The following is a 19,469-nucleotide window of genomic DNA, read 5'->3' on the forward strand; positions in this document are numbered from 1 at the left end:
ACCCTATGAAAGAAGGTCATTTCATTTAAATGTGTCTGGGATCTTGTCCTTTCAGCCTTGATTCATATGTCATTTCCTTACGTGTGAGCAGAAGGGTGAACAGCTTGGAAAATCAAGAGGTTTGCTCTTCAGCTCTTTCTTCACCACAACAGACCCAGAGCAACATCTGCATTACAACAAATGAGACCACCACCATCTACGTGACTCATTAGTGAGACAGGAAGATGCCACTGAACATAATTGTGGCGAGTGTCTTTAAAGTAGTCTTTCGTCAAGTGTTCATCCAGAAAACTATCTCGGCAAAAGAAATACTGTTGGGTCAATTCAGATTTCTGGTTTTGGTAAGGATGTGACAATTACTGATTCAAGTTTTGACCAATATTTTTCCAATGACGTCTCCTTATAAAATATGCCATTGCAGGCTGTTGTGGACCCATCAAAAAATAATGAAATAAGGGAACTACAACATTATCTTCATTTATGCATCAAAGCACATTTCTTGAGCTCTACCTGATTTTAAGTCCAGGTTCTTGGTGTTTTGACAGAAAAATATAGCAGAAATGTTGTGTTTTGACACATTTAATGAACAGGAAGAAAAGAAAAAAGCTTTTGATCTACTAATCGAGCCCCTGAAGTCACTCTTTCCCTTCTGATCTTGATTTCTTTCCAGTTGATTGGTGCAGCTCACGTAAAAAAGTTTGTGGACTGGAGGGAATGGTTATAGTTGGAGGGAATAGCTCACCCAGGGTATTATTCTTGCAACAACAGTCTCTCTCATTCTACTGCACAGTGGTGCCATTTATTATAGCCAGTAGTCTTTATTATTTGGGGTACATGTCTTATCAGGCTCAATATAGAAATGTAGATTTTGTTGCAGTGATTTTCTCTTAGAGTCATCCTCTGAGAAGCTGTTTTATTGCTTTCGATTAGTGTTGTTTTTTTAACTAGATCAAATATTAACTCAAAATAAATAATAACAGAAGTAAAACTCTTAACACACATGCTCAAACGTGGACTGCAGCTAAATTCCGTAATAAGGTGAATAATAAATTAGTGCAATAAAGTCACCGTAGAAGGAAGTGGACCGACCCACTGTTTGTGTCTACGTGTGTGTTTTGAACCAGCTCGGTCCCGCCCACTCTGGAAGCCAGGAAGTGGTGGTTGCCTAGCAAGTTTCTTGTCCGCGGAGCAAAGTTTGGAGACGGGTTTTCCTCAACAGATTTAGGGCTGCAGTCGTTCACAGAAGCTTTTTTTGCACACATTTTCCCGAGAGAGGACAAGGAGGAAGCGCTGGAAAGATGTCGGTCGCAGGATTTAAGAAGCAATTTTTCAAAGCCAGTCAGGTAAACGAGTTGACTTCTGTAGCCAGTCGCTGCCACAGCTCCGCTGCTCTCCTGCTTCTGTTGCTCTGGCCTTTAGCTACCAGGTTACCTAAAGTAGAAAAGATTTTCGGGAACCAAAACAAGCCTTCTAGGTCTGGAAAATGTTTTGAATTAGAAAAGACACAAATTCGTGTTGCGATTAAACTCTTTAAAGTCTTAAATTAGCTCATGCTAATCTCAGGTTTAACTAAACTTAGTTGCCGACGCTCTGGTTAGTTAATTAGTTAGTCTGTCTGGTTTAGATGTGGGTTCTTCATTTTAGAGCCAATACTGTCTTTTAAGCAAAGTTTTATTCATAAACATATAACTGGAGATGTTTATTTTCTGTAGTTTGTTGCCAAGTTTCGTTTTAACTAAATGCTCGCTATATTAGCGCCAGAGTGCGCAGGATTAGCGCCATCTGTTCGAGAGGTTTATCTCCCCTAAATCAGACATAAAGGGTTTTATTTTTGTCTAGTCATGGGGTAAAACGTAGATTTTATATCGTATTTATATTTATCCCCACTTTTGACATTTGAGGCAAGATTATGACGCAAGAGCCTAAATGAGTTGGTTAGTTCATTTAAATTGTTTACATTCATACGCATATTAGAACTGTATTTCTGCTTTCTCCGTCATACTTTAAAAAAGTCATGGTCAATGTTTATTTATTTTCAACAAGGGTAAAAGAAAAAAAGAAGATAATATAAAGGAACTGGAATGTTTTGCATTTAACAGTTTTTTTTTTATTAATTTGAATGATTTTTGCCAAGTAATTTAATGTGGCGTTCCTTATTGAAGACTACATAATAGACAGCATAATAAGGCTCCTCTGATTTTGTTGCATTTGTTCAGTCAAGTTTTCACCCTCTATTTTGAGGGTGACTGCTGAAGGCTTGTAGGTTAAATATGTAATTGTTCATACAAACATACCTCCCAGTATGCCATGACTTGCTAAACCAGTAGGCTTTGTTTTGGTGGCAGCATTGTTGCAGCAGGTGCTTGTTTTTGGTGGAATATCATACAAATGAAGTAATGGCTCTGTCTTTGGCAGACACTCAGTGCCATGTGATTGCAGATGATAGCCTGTATGTAATTGACTGGTTTCACCCAAGATATTCGGACTTGTCACTCTGGGGAAATGACAGACGTGGTAACGATGACTTCATTCAGGTTCTGTCATTGTTCTGGCTCATTCACTGGGATGGTTTACTGCAGCAATAAATAGAACTGAGTCATCTTTAATTCCGACCATACCTCTTCTAGGTTAAAGGTTTGTCCAGTAGTCATACTTTGTAGTTAACATTGATAATAGATGGGTTGGTTGTACAGATAGTATGGTCTTTTATACCTTTACAATGGCAGTATGGATTGGTTACAACAGATGTTTTACAGGCCAAATACTGAGGCGTGTTGTGTACCTGAGAAGTTCATCCATTTGCCATCCAGATTTCTTTTGGCAAATGCCTGGAAAAAACCCACTAATGTCAACTTGTTCATCTGGTTTTAAAAGGAGTGAAAATGAAGAGACTGGTGAGGTTCAAGCAAAAGCTGCCTGGCAGGATCTTGTTATGCTAATATAAGAAAGGAGCTGCTTTGAGGTTCTTGTGTAAAAAATTAAAAAAAAAAACTACTAAGATAACATTTCTAAATTGGCTTTTTCAAAATATCTACATGCAAGGTTAACTGGAAAATATCCAGTCTATTGGATAGACTTCCATGTAGATATTTTGGAAAAAGCCAATTTAGAGATGTTATCTTAGTAGTTTTTTTGATCTTAGTAGTTATGTGAAAAATATACACATAACTGTGAAATATTAATCATATGTTGTAAGGCTACTGCTAATGACATATATATAAAATATACATACAAATAAAGGCATAAAGCTGTTAAAACATCGCTCTAAATATAAAATGGAGCAACCTGTCTGTCTTCATAGTGTGCATTCAGCAACTGTAAAAATAATTCACAGCAACTTCGTCTGTACCAGTGGATCAGCAGCCGCCCCTCAGTGTTTTTTAGCTGCAAATCTTGCATATTGCTTGTCTTTCTGTGGTTTGTAATGAAACCCTGCAATTTATCATCAGTAACATTGGTCTACTTCCAAACTTGAAGTCACTCTAGCCTTTAGTGCTTTAAATCAGACCATTTGACAGTGGATCAGATGCTTCACTGTTGGACGGAGCTAACCGTTGAATAGAGCTAAACTTGTTTGACATATGGAGCAATCACAGATGCACGCAAGTACCTGCAGGCTGCATGTGGGGGACTGTAGATACACGTCAGTGTGACTTGGCTGTAGCTATTGTTAAAATGAAAAAGTCCAAATCATAAAATGTTGATTGCAAATCATTATATTGGCAGTTGTAGCTGATGTAATTAGTGTAGGAAGTAAATTGTTCATACTTCTAATTTTTAACTTATCTTAACTTTTTAGCGTACTACTGTAGGAATCCCAAAAAAATGCTGAAACAACCCCTTTTTTGTTGTTGAGTGTTATTGGATTATTCTTCATTCATGTTTGGAGAGGGTTTTGAGATTATGTACATTCCAGACAAGCTAATTAAGTGGTTTTATTTAAACTAGAGAAAATAATCATCTGGTTAAATCCATCTGGTATATCTATCTATATTCTATACATGTAGACTAGCACATTTTCAGTCTTCTATTAAGCTTTGAACCACTTGTGTGTGTGTGTGTGCGTGCGTGCGTGCGTGTGTGTGTGTGTGTAAAATAGAGATTATAAAGTAAAATATTTGCACAGTAAAACAAAGCATTGCCTGTGGTCATCATGTAGGAAACTGTGATGCATTTGCTGACCTGATGGAAAAAAGTGGAGAAGCCTTTAAATGAAATTGGAGTTCTTAAGGACAGACGCTAGGAGGTTGCTCGCAGTGCAAAAGGATTACTTCTCATAAATTAGGAAGAAAAAGCATGGCACTTTATAGTCCTGGACCAAGGCTTTGGTTCATGATCCTGAAACAACGACGTGTCCCTGTGCGCTCCTGGGAGCTCAAAAAGTATCTGTTAAGTAGTTGAATTGTAATTATGTCATTACATCAACATTGAAATTTATTCTTGAAAGTAATCCTTCTACTTGCTTTATTTCCACAGATGATGAGTGAAAAGGTTGGAGGTGCAGAAGGAACCAAACTGGATGAAGACTTTAAAGAACTTGAAAGGGTAATTGCAGCATAATTAGCTGGATGATCTTGCTCAAACCAAATAAGGCTACCGATGATTCTTTGACAAATGCTCTCTTTTTTTCTCCTTTTTTTTTGCCTTTTCATGTCCCTACAGAAAGCAGATGTTACCAGTAAAGCAGTAGTGGATGTCATTGGGAAAACGTCAGAGTACCTGCAGCCCAATCCTGCATCGAGAGCTAAGCTCACCATGCTTAACACAGTGTCCAAAATCCGTGGGCAGGTGAACAGTCCTGGTTATCCCCAGCCAGAGGGACTTCTGGGGGAGTCTATGACTAAATATGGACGGGACATAGGGGAGGACAATAGCTTTGGTAAGACTTGTGGAACCGTTTTGGGGATGTAGTGTGGACGTTTTTCTATAGATCTATCGATGTATATTATTTTATGCTCTTACAAAACAACCTCGTGTTAAGTCTGGGGGCATTTTTCGATGACACAAGAAACCAAAAACACTCGGGAAGTGAAAAACGCTCATACTTCTCATTCTGTTTGAAAAGCACATTCAGCTGGCATTTGGTGGTGAACTTCCCATCTTTAAATGAAAGCTCATTCTATATCCACACAGCAACAGAAACCAGAATACGGTTTGTTTATATTGTTTGTTGTACTTGGTCAACATAACATTTTTAAAAGCTGACCTCGTTTTTCTGTCGAGTTAATGTTTTGCATTTCACTCAGTTTTACAATTACTTTATTTAGAACTCAGCTCTATTCAAATTTAGAACCAAGCTGTACAGTATATGGTAGTAGAGAAAAGCAACTAGATGTTCAAGTTGAACTAACGGCAGAGTCTGTATTAAGAATGTTAAATATGAGTAGAAAACACTGATGTTCTTCCAGACTGGCTCGTCTTTCTATGAACTACAAATAATTTTCCTTGGAACTTTAGCATTATGAAAATCACAAACTAAACTGCAGCTGTGCAAATCAATCTTTTTTTCTATGTAACATTGTTCCACCCCTGCTGGGGAAGGAACTTGTGTTTGAGAAAAGATCTGCAGTTATACATTGTGACTGTGCAAATATCTACTGATTTAATATTGACCCAAGGCAGTCAGAATTTCCTACTTTTCTACTTGTGTGTATTTTATAGGCGGAGCTCTGGTGGATGTTGGAGAGGCGATGAAGAGGCTGGCTGAAGTGAAGGACTCCCTGGATATTGACGTGAAGCAGAATTTCATTGACCCACTGCAGGCGGTCGCTGAGAAGGATATCAAAGATATTCAGGTAGAACAAAGATGTGATAAGTTTATCTACACACAGGTTTTGCACTGAACTGCAAGGTTTGTGCTTTGTAAGGCAGGTGCACTGGGAAAAATAACACAAAAAAAATCACAGAGACAATATACTGTATAAGTCTTATTTCAAATGACATTTATAACCTCACCCCTGTGTGTTTAACTCACAGCACCACTTAAAGAAGTTGGAAGGCCGCCGTTTGGACTATGACTATAAAAAGAAGCGTCAAGGTAAAATCCCAGATGAAGAGATTAGGCTGTCCCTGGAGAAGTTCCACGAGTCCAAAGATATGGCTGAGAGCTCCATGCAGAATCTGTTGGAAACTGATGTAAGTTTGCAACTGCCTTGGCTTGATTGTCCTTCTTACATAAATGGATATCACATACGTTTTCATTTTTCTCTTTTAAGCTGGTTAAAAGATGTTTAAGTTTACCGCAACTAATCATACAGAGGAGTCCATAAAACGAGTCATAGAGGACATGCTAAAGCAATTGGAAACAGTGAAGCAGTCTCCCACTTGATCGTCCATTATGATCCATACAATATTAGGAATGTAATTTTATGCGTTTTTTATGCTGTCTGGCAATGCTGTCTGATATTTCTCAAGAGTGCAAAGGTAGATAAAACAGAGAGCAGCAGATGGAAACATGTTGGAGCCTTTGTAATAAGATGATGTTCTTCATCTGTGAGTTAACACAGCAAAGTTCAGTTTTTGCCCATCTAATTGAACATTTTGGTTACACAGACCCTCTCATAAATATATACTCTTAGAAAATACAAAAAAAATCCACTGCCCGTTTATCCTAAAGGTTTATGACTGGGGCTGAGCTTTTTACAAACATTAAGTGAAGGTGTCAAAAACTGATTTTAGGATTCTGTGTTTGTCTTTGTATAATCCAAGCCAGACTTGATCAAGTTTTTGAAATGGAGTCGATCTTAGTTTGCAAAATAAAGTGAAATAAAATGCAATTTAATTAGGTAAATTCTTTTCTAAATAGGCAGATTTTTTTTAAAATAACTTCAGAAAAAATCTAAAAAAGTAGATTATATAATTTTCAAGAAGAAATTTGTAGGAACCAAAATATTGAGAGATTTCAGACCACTTCATGATTTCGACACACAATTAAGTTGATAAAATCAACTTAATTGTATTTCACTAACTAAATTACCAGTATTAGACCTTTTTTTGGAAGATAGCAATTCACATCAGTAAAAAGAATTAAAACATAACCTTGGCTTTCTCAGTTACAGCAAGTGAAGTGAAAAAAGGGTATGGTGTGCAAACATGGTTTTGGTGTGGTGGATTAGATATTTGAAATATTCCTCTTGTGACCTTATTCCACATGTTGCAAAATGAATAAAGAATATTTAATATAATCCAGTGCCTATTGCATATAATAATTTATAGCAGCATCTTGGACATAAATTTCAATGCAAGATTTTTGTACATTTACACTTAAATGTAAAAACAAATGAACAAATCTTATAAAATTGTATTGAACATGGTTTAAATCAGAAAGATAGAATGCATTTTTGTGTTTCTGTGACTAATCCGTTACCCTCTCTTTATAAAAATAAGCTCAGATGGGTGTTTTTTATGCATGCTTCTTGAAACTGAGTCAGCACATCAAATCTTCAGGAACAGCGTGCTCCAGCTGCCTCTTTTTTCTTTCCATGGTGACTTGCTGTAGGCCAAGCTTGTCGAACCAGACTTTTTTCTGATGTTTACTGTTTTCATGTCTCTTCCACATAAATTAAGGTTTTTTAATTCAGGTGATAAACACATGGGAATCTAAACTCATTGCCTTAGAAAACAAAAACCTCAGTAAACATGTGAAAACAATCTTGTGGAAAAACTCATTCTCCGTTCTTGTTACTTTTTATTTATCTTAATTGCTCTAAAGTATTCTGCTGATTCACATGTAGGTGGAGCAGGTGAGTCAGCTGTCTGCCTTTGTAGAGTCCCTGTTGCAGTACCACAGGCAGGCCACTGAGATCCTGGAGGAGGTCACAGAAAGACTGAAAGAAAGGTCAGTTCTTTCACTGCCTTTACTGTTTATCCTACTATTTAAAAATGTGCTATTATTTAAAAATAGCTGTTAATGAAACCGAAATACAACTGATTTCAGGTCTTCAGAGTGCCCCCCCAAAAATAAAAAAATATATATGTTTTTGGTGCTCATAGCAATTAATTGGAAACCGCAATATTTAAATTGGGCAGACACTGAGAGAAAATGAGCAGTTTTGCACCGACAACCTCTGTACCTGTAGCTCCCGCTCAGCCAGTTGAGCTCCACCCCTCTCCACTGATATCATGACATAGTTATTCAGGAAAGTACACAAGCCTTGCCAAATAAAATTTATTCATTTAAATCTAATTTGTCTTCTTCTTCGGTTCTATTGCAAGCATTTTGAAGATTAGAATGTATAAACACACTGACATAAGATTAAGTTTGTATCCCCTCATTCTAGGGATACTATACATAACTAGTTTTAAAGCCAAAAGTTCCAAGAAATGGATTTCAATCTCCAGGCGGCTCAAGAAATTACTTCCGACAGTTTATTGCCTGGGTCAACAACCTTTATGATCAAGCGTCACATTTGCCTTTACTGCTACTAAATGAAATTTATGCAGAACCTACAGACAGATCTGAAAATATTTCTAAATGTCTAGAAATTGTGGTGTGTTTTGCCTATTTGTATCCATTTTAATTTTTTTTTTTTTTTCAAATTTTGCCACAATTCCAACACGTGATAGACCAACACAACATAGAGAATAATTGTGAAGTAAAAGGAAAATAATGACTAATAATGTGGTTTTGAGTTTACCTTAACAAATAAAACCTGAAAGAGTGGCAAACATTTATGTTCAGAAAATCCAAATCTAATTTGCAATGAAGACTCTGACTCAGTGGGAAAGCCACAGAGGAGGCCATTTAGGTTCCTTTTCACTTGCTCTATACTTGCACTGAGATCAGAAATGTAATTTTTGCATTTTATTTTGATTTTGATGCAGGGTAAATGAAGCTCAGTCCCGCCCGAAGCGTGAATTCAAACCTAAACCCAGACAATCCTTTGATTATGGAGACGAAGAGCACTCGAATGGAGGATACGCAGCAGGTCCTGTGAGCCCCCCGGCATACACTCCTGGTAAAACTACTTTTGTGTATTTTGCTTTATCTTTGTGAGTACGTGCCAATCCCCCCCATCTTAGGAAAACACGTTGCACATCCGCATCACCCTTCTGACAGAATTATTTCCCTTTCTGCAACATTAAGCAGCCCAAGCACAGTATCCACCTCCACCCGTCAAAAGACCCTCCGTCAAGAGCAAACCGCGTGAGTGGACAGAAGAAGATTACCTACTAATTAACCACAAAACTTGACTGCTTTCTTTTAACCTGTTGCACATGTGTGTGGCAGTGACATGGATGCACTTCTCTGGCTGTTTTTTTTTTTGTTCTTTTTTACTAACTCTGTTGAATGTTTATTGTGTCAACTGATCCCTTTCAGCAGAGCAGAACATAAAAGGGGAACAAGTGTTGACTGTTTCTGTTACCAGATCTTCAGATGTATGGAATCATCAGCAGCTCACATTATATTATTTTTGATTTATTTAAAATTGAACATTTTAAATGAAGTTTCCAGTTGGAAGTATGTAAATTTGGCTGAATTTTATACATCTGACGATTTCTTCACCGACCACTGAAACTTCTGAATCTCAAAATCTTTGTTAAATTCAAAAAATCCTATAGATGCTCTGATTTTGAGCTTCTGAAGTTTTAATCACCTGAGAACTAATAAGTTATAACATTTCGCTTCCTCTTCTTTGAAACCTTCCATCAGTGGTGTTTTCTAAAGACTCTTCAAATGTCACACTAGTGACACCATATGTCTGAACTTATTTAAAGGAGTCACACATTCATGCAGATTCTGAGTGTACGTAAACTTCTGGCCAACACTGTGAGTCTTTATTTTAGTAGCTGGACTTACGTATGCTTTCTTTTTCCCCTTCTTGCGTCTGTTGTCTTCTCTCCATGTCTGTGTCCAGGGGAGCCGAGCTGTAAAGCCCTCTATGACTTTGTGCCAGAAAACGATGGAGAGCTGGGTTTCTACGAGGGGGAAATAATCACCTTGGTCAGGCAAATTGACGAGAACTGGTTTGAAGGAAGACTCCGTGGACAAACCGGATACTTTCCCAACAACTACGTGGAAGTGATTGTGCCAATCTCACACTAACAGAAGACAGGCAAGACGGGAGCATCAGAATGGGGAAGACGGATGTTTAAAAATATATTATCATGAAAACAGAAACATAGCAAGGAAATGAAATATTTTATTTTGTATCTCTGAGATATTTTTTGAGCAAACTTTTCGAGACTTTCTGTCAAGATGGAATGGATTTGAAAACATAAAAACACTAAGGACAATTAAGGGTTGAATCAGGAAAATGATGCATGATGTTTGGGTGCATTCGCCATATACTGCGTCTTTGTAAAACATTTTTTGCACCTATGCACTTTGTACACAACATCTCCAGCTGAACACTAAGCAGAAACAGATGTGTCAAAGGGTGCAATGACGTTTTGTCTTATTCAGTTTTATTCACAGTATCTTGTTTGCTGAATCATGACTATTTGGAACTACACACAATCATGTTTTTAACCTTTTCATCTATAGACTTGGCCACTAATAGAACAACACTACACAAAACTGATGTTCTCAGGCATTTGAGGCTACCTTCTACTGCCATCTGGTGGTTTTATGCAAAGAGTTTTCTTAGTTTTGTATTTGTTTGATTAATCATGAGTTCTGAGATGTTTAAGAACTTCATATTGTTCCAGCTGTAAGTGATGGCTGAATTTGGACATTAGGTTTGCAGGTTCTACTGTCATGGGATAATTTAGGATAAATATAAAAGACTATTTTATTACTTTTATGACTCTATTGCTGCAGTATGTTTGTCTCTCAAGTCCGAGCTCAGGTCTGGATTGCACCGAGTGGAGCAAGATTTTGCTGCAGATTGGAAAATCAGTGGGATTTTCTACTTGTTGTGGTGCTAATTACTTTTCCTAGTACAAGTTAATCACATAGTTCAATGGGTTCTTTACCCTAAAGGAAACTGGTAACTAATATGGGATTTTCAGAACTATAGGATTTAATGATTTAAATGAACACAAACTGTGAGAATAATGTTTATATCTACAACTTTCTCTAGATTTTAGAAGTGTGGCAGTCATATTTGATTCAGAACTACAATATAATCTGGGACTCCCAGCTTTAGGAGACAATCTTGTTTTTCAAGATGGGGACTTGGAAAAATCTAACTTGCAAATACATATTTTGTTCCTCCATAAATATCTCTACCCCTTTAAATGCACTCCAGATATGTTTTGAAACACTACTTCCAAACAAAGGTTGTTCTCTCTTATTTGTCCTACCAGATGGCTGTGTTTCAGTCTAATTTTAACTTAAAATAAAATCTTCATGAGTAAAAGGACATTTGATTTAGTCTATATAATGAGCAACATTACACCAAAGCCAACATGATTTCTATCTGTTCCTTTTTTCCCCCCTCAGGCTCAGCTGATACTGCTGGCAGTGTCATTACATTGTTGTTTTTTTGGGGAGTGGGGAGTTAGGGCTTTTTGTTGTTTCTTCATGAATTCTCTGTCTTATTTGCTTTCACTCCTCAGCTCTGTTGTAGACCTGATTTGGAGCATGGAAATGTGTGGTGATGTGAGCTTGGCGTTGCTGTACCTGCCTCTTGCTTTCAGACTTAAACTATGCACCAGACCTGGATGGAGGATGCTCTCTCCCAGTGTCTTTGTATCAAATTTACAAATATCAAGGGAGATCTGTCCACAATCAATGGTTTCAGTTCCAGTTAAGCCTATTGCAATCAGACTATGAACTGTCACGGTTCATGCTGTTTGTTGAAATGCCAAATTTTCCCCCTTGTCACAATCCCCTTGTTAGACTGCCCCCTGCCCCGCTCATCTCTGCCGTCTCTATTTAAAGTGCAAGCGGAACAGACAGGTCTTTTTCTGCAGAGGAGGGGACACAACAGTGGATTATGCCCTCCCCCACCACTCTATTCACCACCTGCCCCCTTACTCCTGCCCCTTTCCTCATTATCTGTCCCTTCCCAAACCTACGGTGCCTCTGATGCTCAGGCTCGTATGCTTACTTTGAATTATATCCACACTGCCTGTCCTTCTACGGACTTCTTAATGTGTCTGTTATTGGTGATATGTTTAGGACCCTTGCTGTGCTGAGTAATAACAGTGGCTCAGGTGTGGGTTTACATGCCTCATTTGACTAAGCAAACCCCCTTGAAGAGAGGCAGAAGGTCTGCGACTCAGCTTAGATCATAGATGATGAATGATGTTGTAGAACAAAGGGCTAAGATCAGGTTTTGTGTGCTGCTGATGTCACAGCTCAGAGCCGCTGCAGCCGACTTTACGATACTATATATCAGCTTTGCAATACTGATGAAGTATTAACAGCTTTAAAGCTTTATTTCATTATGCACAATGTTAATGGAACTATTCAATTAAATAGCTAGCCTTTTTTTTATTTGTATGTATTTGTAAAAATGCTTTTGATTTAATACCTTTCTGTAACTGTGATGCTTTGGGAAGAATAAACGTGGGATTATCCTGGATTATCTCCAAAATGCATGGATTACCGCTATACTAGTCAAAGTGTAATCTGATGTATTGTGTGTTTTATTGTCTGTGAATAGATGCTGTTCATTTTCCTCCAATAAATGTTAAATATTTCTATCCTCTGATGAATTGTTGTCACTTTTAAATTGGAAAATGATCAAATGTTTGAATTATTCATTTACTGTCCTGATGCACTTCTTATGTGCATGTATTTCTCATTGAAGTGGATATCACCCCACAATATTTTTGCTTCGTTTTTTTTTCATGTGGTCAACCCCACCCCTATCCATGACCCCCGCAGAGACAGCAGCTCGTATCACCCAGCTGTTAGGCTGTTGCCAGAACACTATCTCATCGGGGAAGGCGTGTCGGTCCCCGAATAAGTCCCTTTGTCCTCAATCAGTGCCCAGCCTGCGACACTCATGGCGGCTGCACCCGTCAGGCAGCGCTGCGGCTCGGGGGGCCCCCGTTCCCAGCTCCCACCCTGCTACTTCGAGGGCTACCTGGAGAAGCGAGGACCGAAGGAAAAGGTAGGTCCAGTCCACCACACCCACCCGGGAGCATGCCGCAGGCTGCGGGGGGTCGGAGCGCGCTGGCGGTGGGTGTGGGATGTACGCGCGCCGCCGATTGCCATACCCGGCTGATCCACCATTCCCTGGAAGCTGTCAACTTCCTTGTTGTGCTGGAATGGGCGAGGCGATCTGAGCGCTGGTTGTGTGGGCATTTCGTTTTCCACGAAACGGATGGGTTTGTGACAGCGGGTCGGCAACTAATCACTCGGCGATCATGGGAATCGAGGAATCCGTACTGATGTCAAGACGCTGCGTGTCTTATCTGGGGAACCGTGCATTTCTTGGCTGTCATCAACATCACATTATATGCTCTAGATGTCGCAAACGAATGCCTGCCAATTTTTTTTTCCGCATCACACAGTCTCCAATGCATAAACACTTAAAGTCTTGTAATTCCCAGAACTGCATTAAGTAACGTTGCATGCAGTAATTCTCAAATTATTCTTCTGCCTTTTGTCTTATTTGATAGGTGAGGTGACAAAGACACCCCTCTCCTTTATGTCCACCCATCACTGATTAGGCTCGTTTTAATCCAATACAGGCTCGTAATGTGACACTGGCTCAGGTGCAGGATATTACAGGGATCCAAGGTCCCATATTGGCAGCAGCTGAGACTCACTTAAACTATCTTTCTCTTGGGACAGGAAATGGGAATGAGAGAGGGACGGTGGGGGGGAATACCCATTGCACAGCTGGCCACATTTATTGGCATTTAGGGTAAAGGTGTCTAAAAAGCTTTTAGTTTTCCATTTTATTCCAGTATATAAAAAAATGTTTTAATGCTGGTACATTTATTCAGCGAGTGTTGCCAATGCTTTGTAGAAGCACCTTTTGCCAATAGGACTGAAATCAGTTATATAAAATTAAGGTTTCAATACAGAGAGAGAAATCTTTGACAAATCCATTTTAAGCATCAACCTAAATCTTTGTATATTCTCTCTTGTCTTTAGTTCAGCACACAGTTTCTCAATAGGATGCCTATAGGGGGTGACCTGTCCAAGGAAGAATATCTCAACATTTATTATTTGCCCATATATTCTGGATAATTATCAGAATATAATGGTTTATAATACAATTGGTTAAAATAGAAAAAAAAAGTTGGCTATGGGGATTTTACTTGATTTTTAAAAAATATTTCTGGTATGTGGTTGCCAGATAAACACGGGTCCTCGTTCTGTCTACAGTGGCAAAAAGAAATTGAGCTGTTACCTCCTGCTTATGCCACAGGGTAAGAGAAAGTTATGGATTCCTCAGTGAAAGTTCATAGACTCCAATCAACAAAAAAAAATCAAACGTGAAATTTCTGAAGTTTTTTTGTGCGAGATATGTTATTGATGTAAAAAAACAACAACATTTGTTTAAAGGTTTTTGACACATATTTTCCAGAGATGTGAATAAATGTAGCCGACACTTTGCGTGAAAAACATCTCTTCTATTGCAACAACAGCTCATCTATGATTTTTTTCCTCATGTCTGCTTGTTAATCTGTATATGACAGGCTTCCAGAAGGCTTTGGACTTGCCTTTGTGGGAACTCTTTGTATTTCTTCAATAACGCTAAGGATGCTCATGTAAGTTTCACTGTGTGTACCTTCTTCTCTATGTCTTTAATGCGTCACATTGTGCTGACACTAAAAGATATTTGTGTGGACCAGTATGTGGAGAAGCTGGACCTCGGTGGGTTTGTGTCCCTCAAAGATGACAGCAGCCGAGACAGAAACCTGGAAGCGGCGAGACTCATCCTCCGCATGAAAGATGGGGAGACCAAATTCACTGTATGCTTCTTAACAAACTCGTACCATTATTTGCATTTTTTTTTTATCATTAAAAACATCTTTATAAGTATTCAAATGTGCAATTGTCTCCTTTAGGCACCAAACTTGGAGGCCCGGGAGCTGTGGAAAGGTTTCCTCTACTCCGTTATAGATGTGATTATCAGCCTCCTGCATTTCTTTACCAGAGTTTTTTTTACCTAGTTCTGTAATGCAAATATTCTTTGATCTTTTGGTTTGCAGTTGAATGTCCCGTCCAGTCTCACATTACTACCGGGCCAGTTCCAAATGCTGAAGGAAGTGGTAGAAAAAGAACGGACCAGACGGAGAACCCGCAATCCAGGACGAGCTCCTCCTTCGCCCCTCTCTGTTCCCTTAGTGGGCGAGATCCCTCCGTGAGTTCTGCTTCCCTATTACGTTTTTTATTTAAATACTTCCTTACTAACATATATTACTTTTAATCCGTAGGTGTTTTCGTCCAGTGTCACGCACAGAAGCTGAAGTACTTTTGGAGAGACACCCGGACTGTGGCAACATGCTCCTCCGTCCAGGTCGAGATGGATGCTCGCTGGCTGTCACTACCCGCCAGGACCTCAATGGGTAAACCAACACCAAGCATATGGGGAGCTAAGTAGCATAAATGAATCAGTGACGCAACTTCTACCTTTGTCTCTCCCTTTATCATCCAGGTCAGTGTTCAGACATTACAGAGTCACTCAGAGAGACCAAGGTGGTTATGTTATTGATGTGGAAAATCCTGTAAGTGTGATTCAGTTTTCAGCATGGACTATTAAAAATGTTGAAAATCTGACTAGTATAAATGACAGGACATGTCACTGAAAGTAGCATTCAGAGCATTCATTTAATACATTTACCTCACCTGCCTGAACTGCCTTGATTTTAGCTCTGGGCTGCAGTGAGATTCTTCTGGTATGATAATCTTGAGTAAAATGTTCACAGTGTTGATGCACAGATTTATGCCATTATCAGAAAGAGAGTATGTTCAGACAGAGCAGAAGCCTAAACCTATTGAAAAACGCTTTGCTCATTGACTCTATCTAGCTTTTTATCCATCTGATCCTCCTCTGGTTGAAGTTGGTGACCCATTCCAGTTCTGATCATGAAAATAAACTGATCAGATTTTGTGGACAATTTCATATTTTTCTAAATCTTCCTCTTTTTTTTCTTAGCAGAATAGTTGTTTCCTTTCTAGGATTGTCTTACACCTTCTGTGCTTTCTCAATGATATCTTACTGGAAAGACCAACTTGGTGCTCATTCAACTGTAAAAACGTCCACGCCAAAGAACTCAGTGATTTACCATGGTGTGTTCACTGACTAAAAAAAAAGATTTTGTCTTTTGGTTTCCAAACAACAAAGTATCAGGGTCATTCAAATGTAAATTCTCTGATTTTGGTAACTGGTTGTTTTCTCGGCGCATCGCTAAACACAAATAACAAACTGGTGTTAGCCAGTTGTTTAGCTAGGCTATATGCTCCAGCAGAGCTTGCAGTCAGCTGCTTGACAGACCTCCTGTAGCTTGCCCATTGCAGTGTTTTTCCAACATTAACTCCTTAGTAGTGATGAGGGATGCTCTTTTGGGTTCCACACCATGAATATCTATAGTATTTGTCTATAAATAAATATTTTGAAACAGTCAAAGGGCAAAGTGTTGGGTCTTTCAGCCACCTCACCAGCAGTGCTGAGTAATATTTAAGGGGAGAGGCTGTGCTGCTTCAGTACTATAAGCAGCACCAGATCTCTGTAGATCTGGAGAATCATCCAGTCTCTCTAGTGTGCAGCTGAACTGGAAACAGTGATGTCGCACTGTTGCAGCGCAAGAGTGAATTATGTTCATACTGTGGTTAGTTAGTTAGTTAGTTTGAAGCAGCAAAATGTCAGCCCTGCGCTTACAACACTTTAATGCACTGACTTTGGAGAAGTCAGATATTCTTAGGTTATTGTTTTCAGAAATGGTTTTTAGAAATTTGTGAAAACAATAACCTAAGGTAAGATGCACCTGAGAATGTGGTGCACCTTACAGTGTTTGTGGTGACATCATTTCATTGGTTTCCGTTTCTAAATTGGGACTGGCACGCTGAAATATACAGATTTTACCGGCTAACAAAAATATTTGCTCCACAAGGCATGTCTTTGTATGCAATTCAATAGTAGCTTATTTAGTAACAGTCTGTTAACTGCAAAATTATTAATAAATGTTAAACACTTTTCATTTTTGTGAATTTGCAACTAAAAACTTAAATTAGTGGAATTTTTGTGATAGACCAGCATCCCATAGCCTCCGTTATTAAATGGAAAAAAAGATTATCTTAATACATGAAAATGTGTAGCACGCATTATAATAGTCTCAGGTTCTTCTAAATTAGTTTATACACATTCTCCTTTGCTAAATTGCTCAAGCTGAATAAAATTACGTGAAATGCACAACATAAAAAAGCTGAATAGAAATGCAAGCTACACTTTTCTTATTTTATGTGTAAAAAATTGTGTTGAATTGAGTCTTTTTGCTTCTGCATTGCAGTGAAGCACTACTTTAAATTGCTTGTGGTTGTATAGTGAACAAATGTAAAGTAATCCGAGGGTTATGAATACTTTTCAAGGCATTGCAGAATGCCGTCCAGGTATAGTGAAATCAAAACATTTGCAGTAAAAATTGAAAGAAAGTATTTTGATGAAGTAGTTTAATAATTTTCAAATTTAAAAGATAATGTAAATAATGTTCACTTCCAGTTAAAAGTTGAAGTATTCTGTGACTTTGTCCTTACCTTTTTCTATCAGACAGTGCATTTTAAATTTATACATTTTATCCAAATTGGTTTTGAAAATGTTTTGCGAGAGATGAAAAAGATTATGTCCTGCTGCAGATTCCCTGTGCAACACTGCATGATGTCATTGACGCCTTGGTAGAGAAGACGGCGGGCACTCTGCAACCGTTCCTTCTGGAAGAACCGTACGAGGAGAATATCAGTGAGAAAACAGAGAAATACACACACACAAAAAAAGAATAATTTTTCTGTCTCTCATGGCTTTTTATTCAACTTTCATGAGTAACCTATAATGCTAAACACGCCGAATCTGTTCATATTGTTAGCATATGTTTCTGCTAATGACGAAAATGGAGAGAAGATCCTCCATACTGCCCCCTCCAGCCCCTTACCCAGGGTCCCCGCTCTGCCTCCAAAACAAGGTTTGTCTTGGCCACTGAAGTCCTAGCTAGTGCAGACGGAGACAGACTGCAGTGATATTCACCTTTTTTTTTTTTTTTTTTTTTTTTGCACAGACCGTTGGTGCACCAGCCCTCTGTCCCGGTCCCCGGCTGCGGACCGTCGGATCCTGACCTCACCGGTACCGGCCTCTCCCACCAACCCAATGAGGCGACTCATCTTGTCCCCTTCGCCTCTTACACAAAGTGAGCACAACAGTCTGTCGTTCACACCTGCAGCAGTCAGATGTTATTTGGCTTCACTGCTTTTTTGTTTTTTAATCTGTTCACAGCACTGAATGAGGAGCTCAAACTTACACTGGAAAAGAGGAAAACCAGCCAGGACTGACATGAGGAAGATCTTCCAACGTTTTTTCAAACCAGCTTCGGCATGTTCTCATCTGGTGCCTTTTTGGTGGAAGACAAGTCACTACAAAGCCTCTTCTTTCTCCTATGACTCGAGGGGATAAAGAAAAAAAATAATAACTCTGTCTCATAAAATGGTGCTGGCCTTTTGCTTTATCTGAATGCATCCAGCTGTTACCAACTGCCTCTACGACCAATCATAGTGCCACAACAACTATAAATCTGCCGGTACATTCCAGACCACTAGCTGAGACATTATTATTTGTCTGACTGGCGAGATGCTGAAGGTTCTGCTAATAAAAATACATACCACGCATTGCAGAGATTTACACCGGAGCAGCTGAAAGTGTATTCTCCACTGATTTATCTACAGAAAGAAAGAAGACCCGGCTGTTTCAGCACTGAATTTTTTGTCCGCCTACCATTTATAACAAAACTGATAAGTAATCCAGATCGAACTGAACTGGAGAGAAACTGAATTCTGCACAACTTCTCTGCCTTCTGCTCCAAGATCTCTTTTGAGGTTGATGAACAACTTTCATCACGTTGCTGATTGTTGACAGTGATTGTTCTTGCTCTCCACTCAGCTGCTAAGTGATCCACGTCTGACCTGCTGGATTCGTCTGCTACTGTATCTCTTCTGTTGTGTGACGCCTTTGACTCCCCACTTCTCAGCCATGTCTGTAAAATTCAGCTGATTTCTCTTCCTTCACCAAAAAAGTCTCAATCTGCCTCCTGGAGTATTGGCTCTAAATCAAAGCGACAGAAACGTCATCAGCACACCATCTTTGCAGAAGCACAAGTGCCTGATGAGTCTGTTTGACAGTATTATGTTAACCTCTATTTCTCTAAGGTATTACATTTGATGGTGCTTAAATGTAAAGTGTTTTTACCCTCATGTTTGACATTTTTGTCCCCCTCCCATCCCTACAGATTGGTATCAAACTGTGAACAACTGACTATTAAGTGTCTTCATACGATGAACAATTTACTGAATGTTTGTACATACAGTAGGTTGTTATGCATACATGGTTACTATTAAAAATGTGTGTTTTTGATAA

General features: G+C 38.9%; 2 protein-coding genes across 4 annotated transcripts; both read left to right on the forward strand.

Annotated features, from left to right (window-relative positions):
* The first annotated feature begins 1,148 nt into the window (after positions 1-1,148).
* Positions 1,149-12,594, forward strand: LOC102237334 (endophilin-A2). Of its 3 annotated transcripts, none has more exons than XM_014475992.2 (9): positions 1,149-1,343; positions 4,477-4,545; positions 4,663-4,879; positions 5,662-5,795; positions 5,977-6,135; positions 7,734-7,837; positions 8,824-8,957; positions 9,086-9,145; positions 9,858-12,594. In XM_014475992.2, exons 1-9 carry the CDS (start codon positions 1,299-1,301, stop codon positions 10,043-10,045), a joined length of 1,110 nt encoding a protein of 369 aa, XP_014331478.1. In that variant the 5' UTR covers positions 1,149-1,298; the 3' UTR covers positions 10,046-12,594. The 3 variants fall into 3 exon arrangements, with proteins under 3 accessions (XP_014331478.1, XP_023190765.1, XP_023190766.1); XM_023334997.1 differs by having other exon boundaries at positions 9,089-9,145; XM_023334998.1 differs by lacking the exon at positions 9,086-9,145.
* A 151-nt stretch (positions 12,595-12,745) lies between these two features.
* On the forward strand, positions 12,746-19,469 carry LOC102220670 (signal-transducing adaptor protein 2-like). Its single transcript, XM_014476001.2, has 11 exons — positions 12,746-13,007; positions 14,548-14,619; positions 14,704-14,823; positions 14,920-14,976; positions 15,064-15,215; positions 15,289-15,420; positions 15,510-15,579; positions 17,705-17,807; positions 17,932-18,027; positions 18,121-18,249; positions 18,336-19,469. Exons 1-11 carry the CDS (start codon positions 12,900-12,902, stop codon positions 18,389-18,391), a joined length of 1,095 nt encoding a protein of 364 aa, XP_014331487.1. The 5' UTR covers positions 12,746-12,899; the 3' UTR covers positions 18,392-19,469.

Source organism: Xiphophorus maculatus, chromosome 6 (genome assembly GCF_002775205.1).
Source record: "Xiphophorus maculatus strain JP 163 A chromosome 6, X_maculatus-5.0-male, whole genome shotgun sequence".
Lineage (NCBI taxonomy): Eukaryota > Metazoa > Chordata > Actinopteri > Cyprinodontiformes > Poeciliidae > Xiphophorus > Xiphophorus maculatus.

Bases quoted from the DNA above. Each gene is read 5' to 3' on its own strand.
- LOC102237334 (XM_014475992.2), top strand. From the start codon at position 1,299: ATGTCGGTCGCAGGATTTAAGAAGCAATTTTTCAAAGCCAGTCAG. The intron at 6,136-7,733 runs GTAAGTTTGCAA...ATTCACATGTAG, and splicing joins AGAATCTGTTGGAAACTGAT to GTGGAGCAGGTGAGTCAGCT. The intron at 9,146-9,857 runs GTGAGTGGACAG...GTCTGTGTCCAG, and splicing joins CTCCGTCAAGAGCAAACCGC to GGGAGCCGAGCTGTAAAGCC.
- LOC102220670 (XM_014476001.2), top strand. From the start codon at position 12,900: ATGGCGGCTGCACCCGTCAGGCAGCGCTGCGGCTCGGGGGGCCCCCGT. The intron at 14,620-14,703 runs GTAAGTTTCACT...TGTGTGGACCAG, and splicing joins ATAACGCTAAGGATGCTCAT to TATGTGGAGAAGCTGGACCT. The intron at 14,824-14,919 runs GTATGCTTCTTA...TGTCTCCTTTAG, and splicing joins ATGGGGAGACCAAATTCACT to GCACCAAACTTGGAGGCCCG.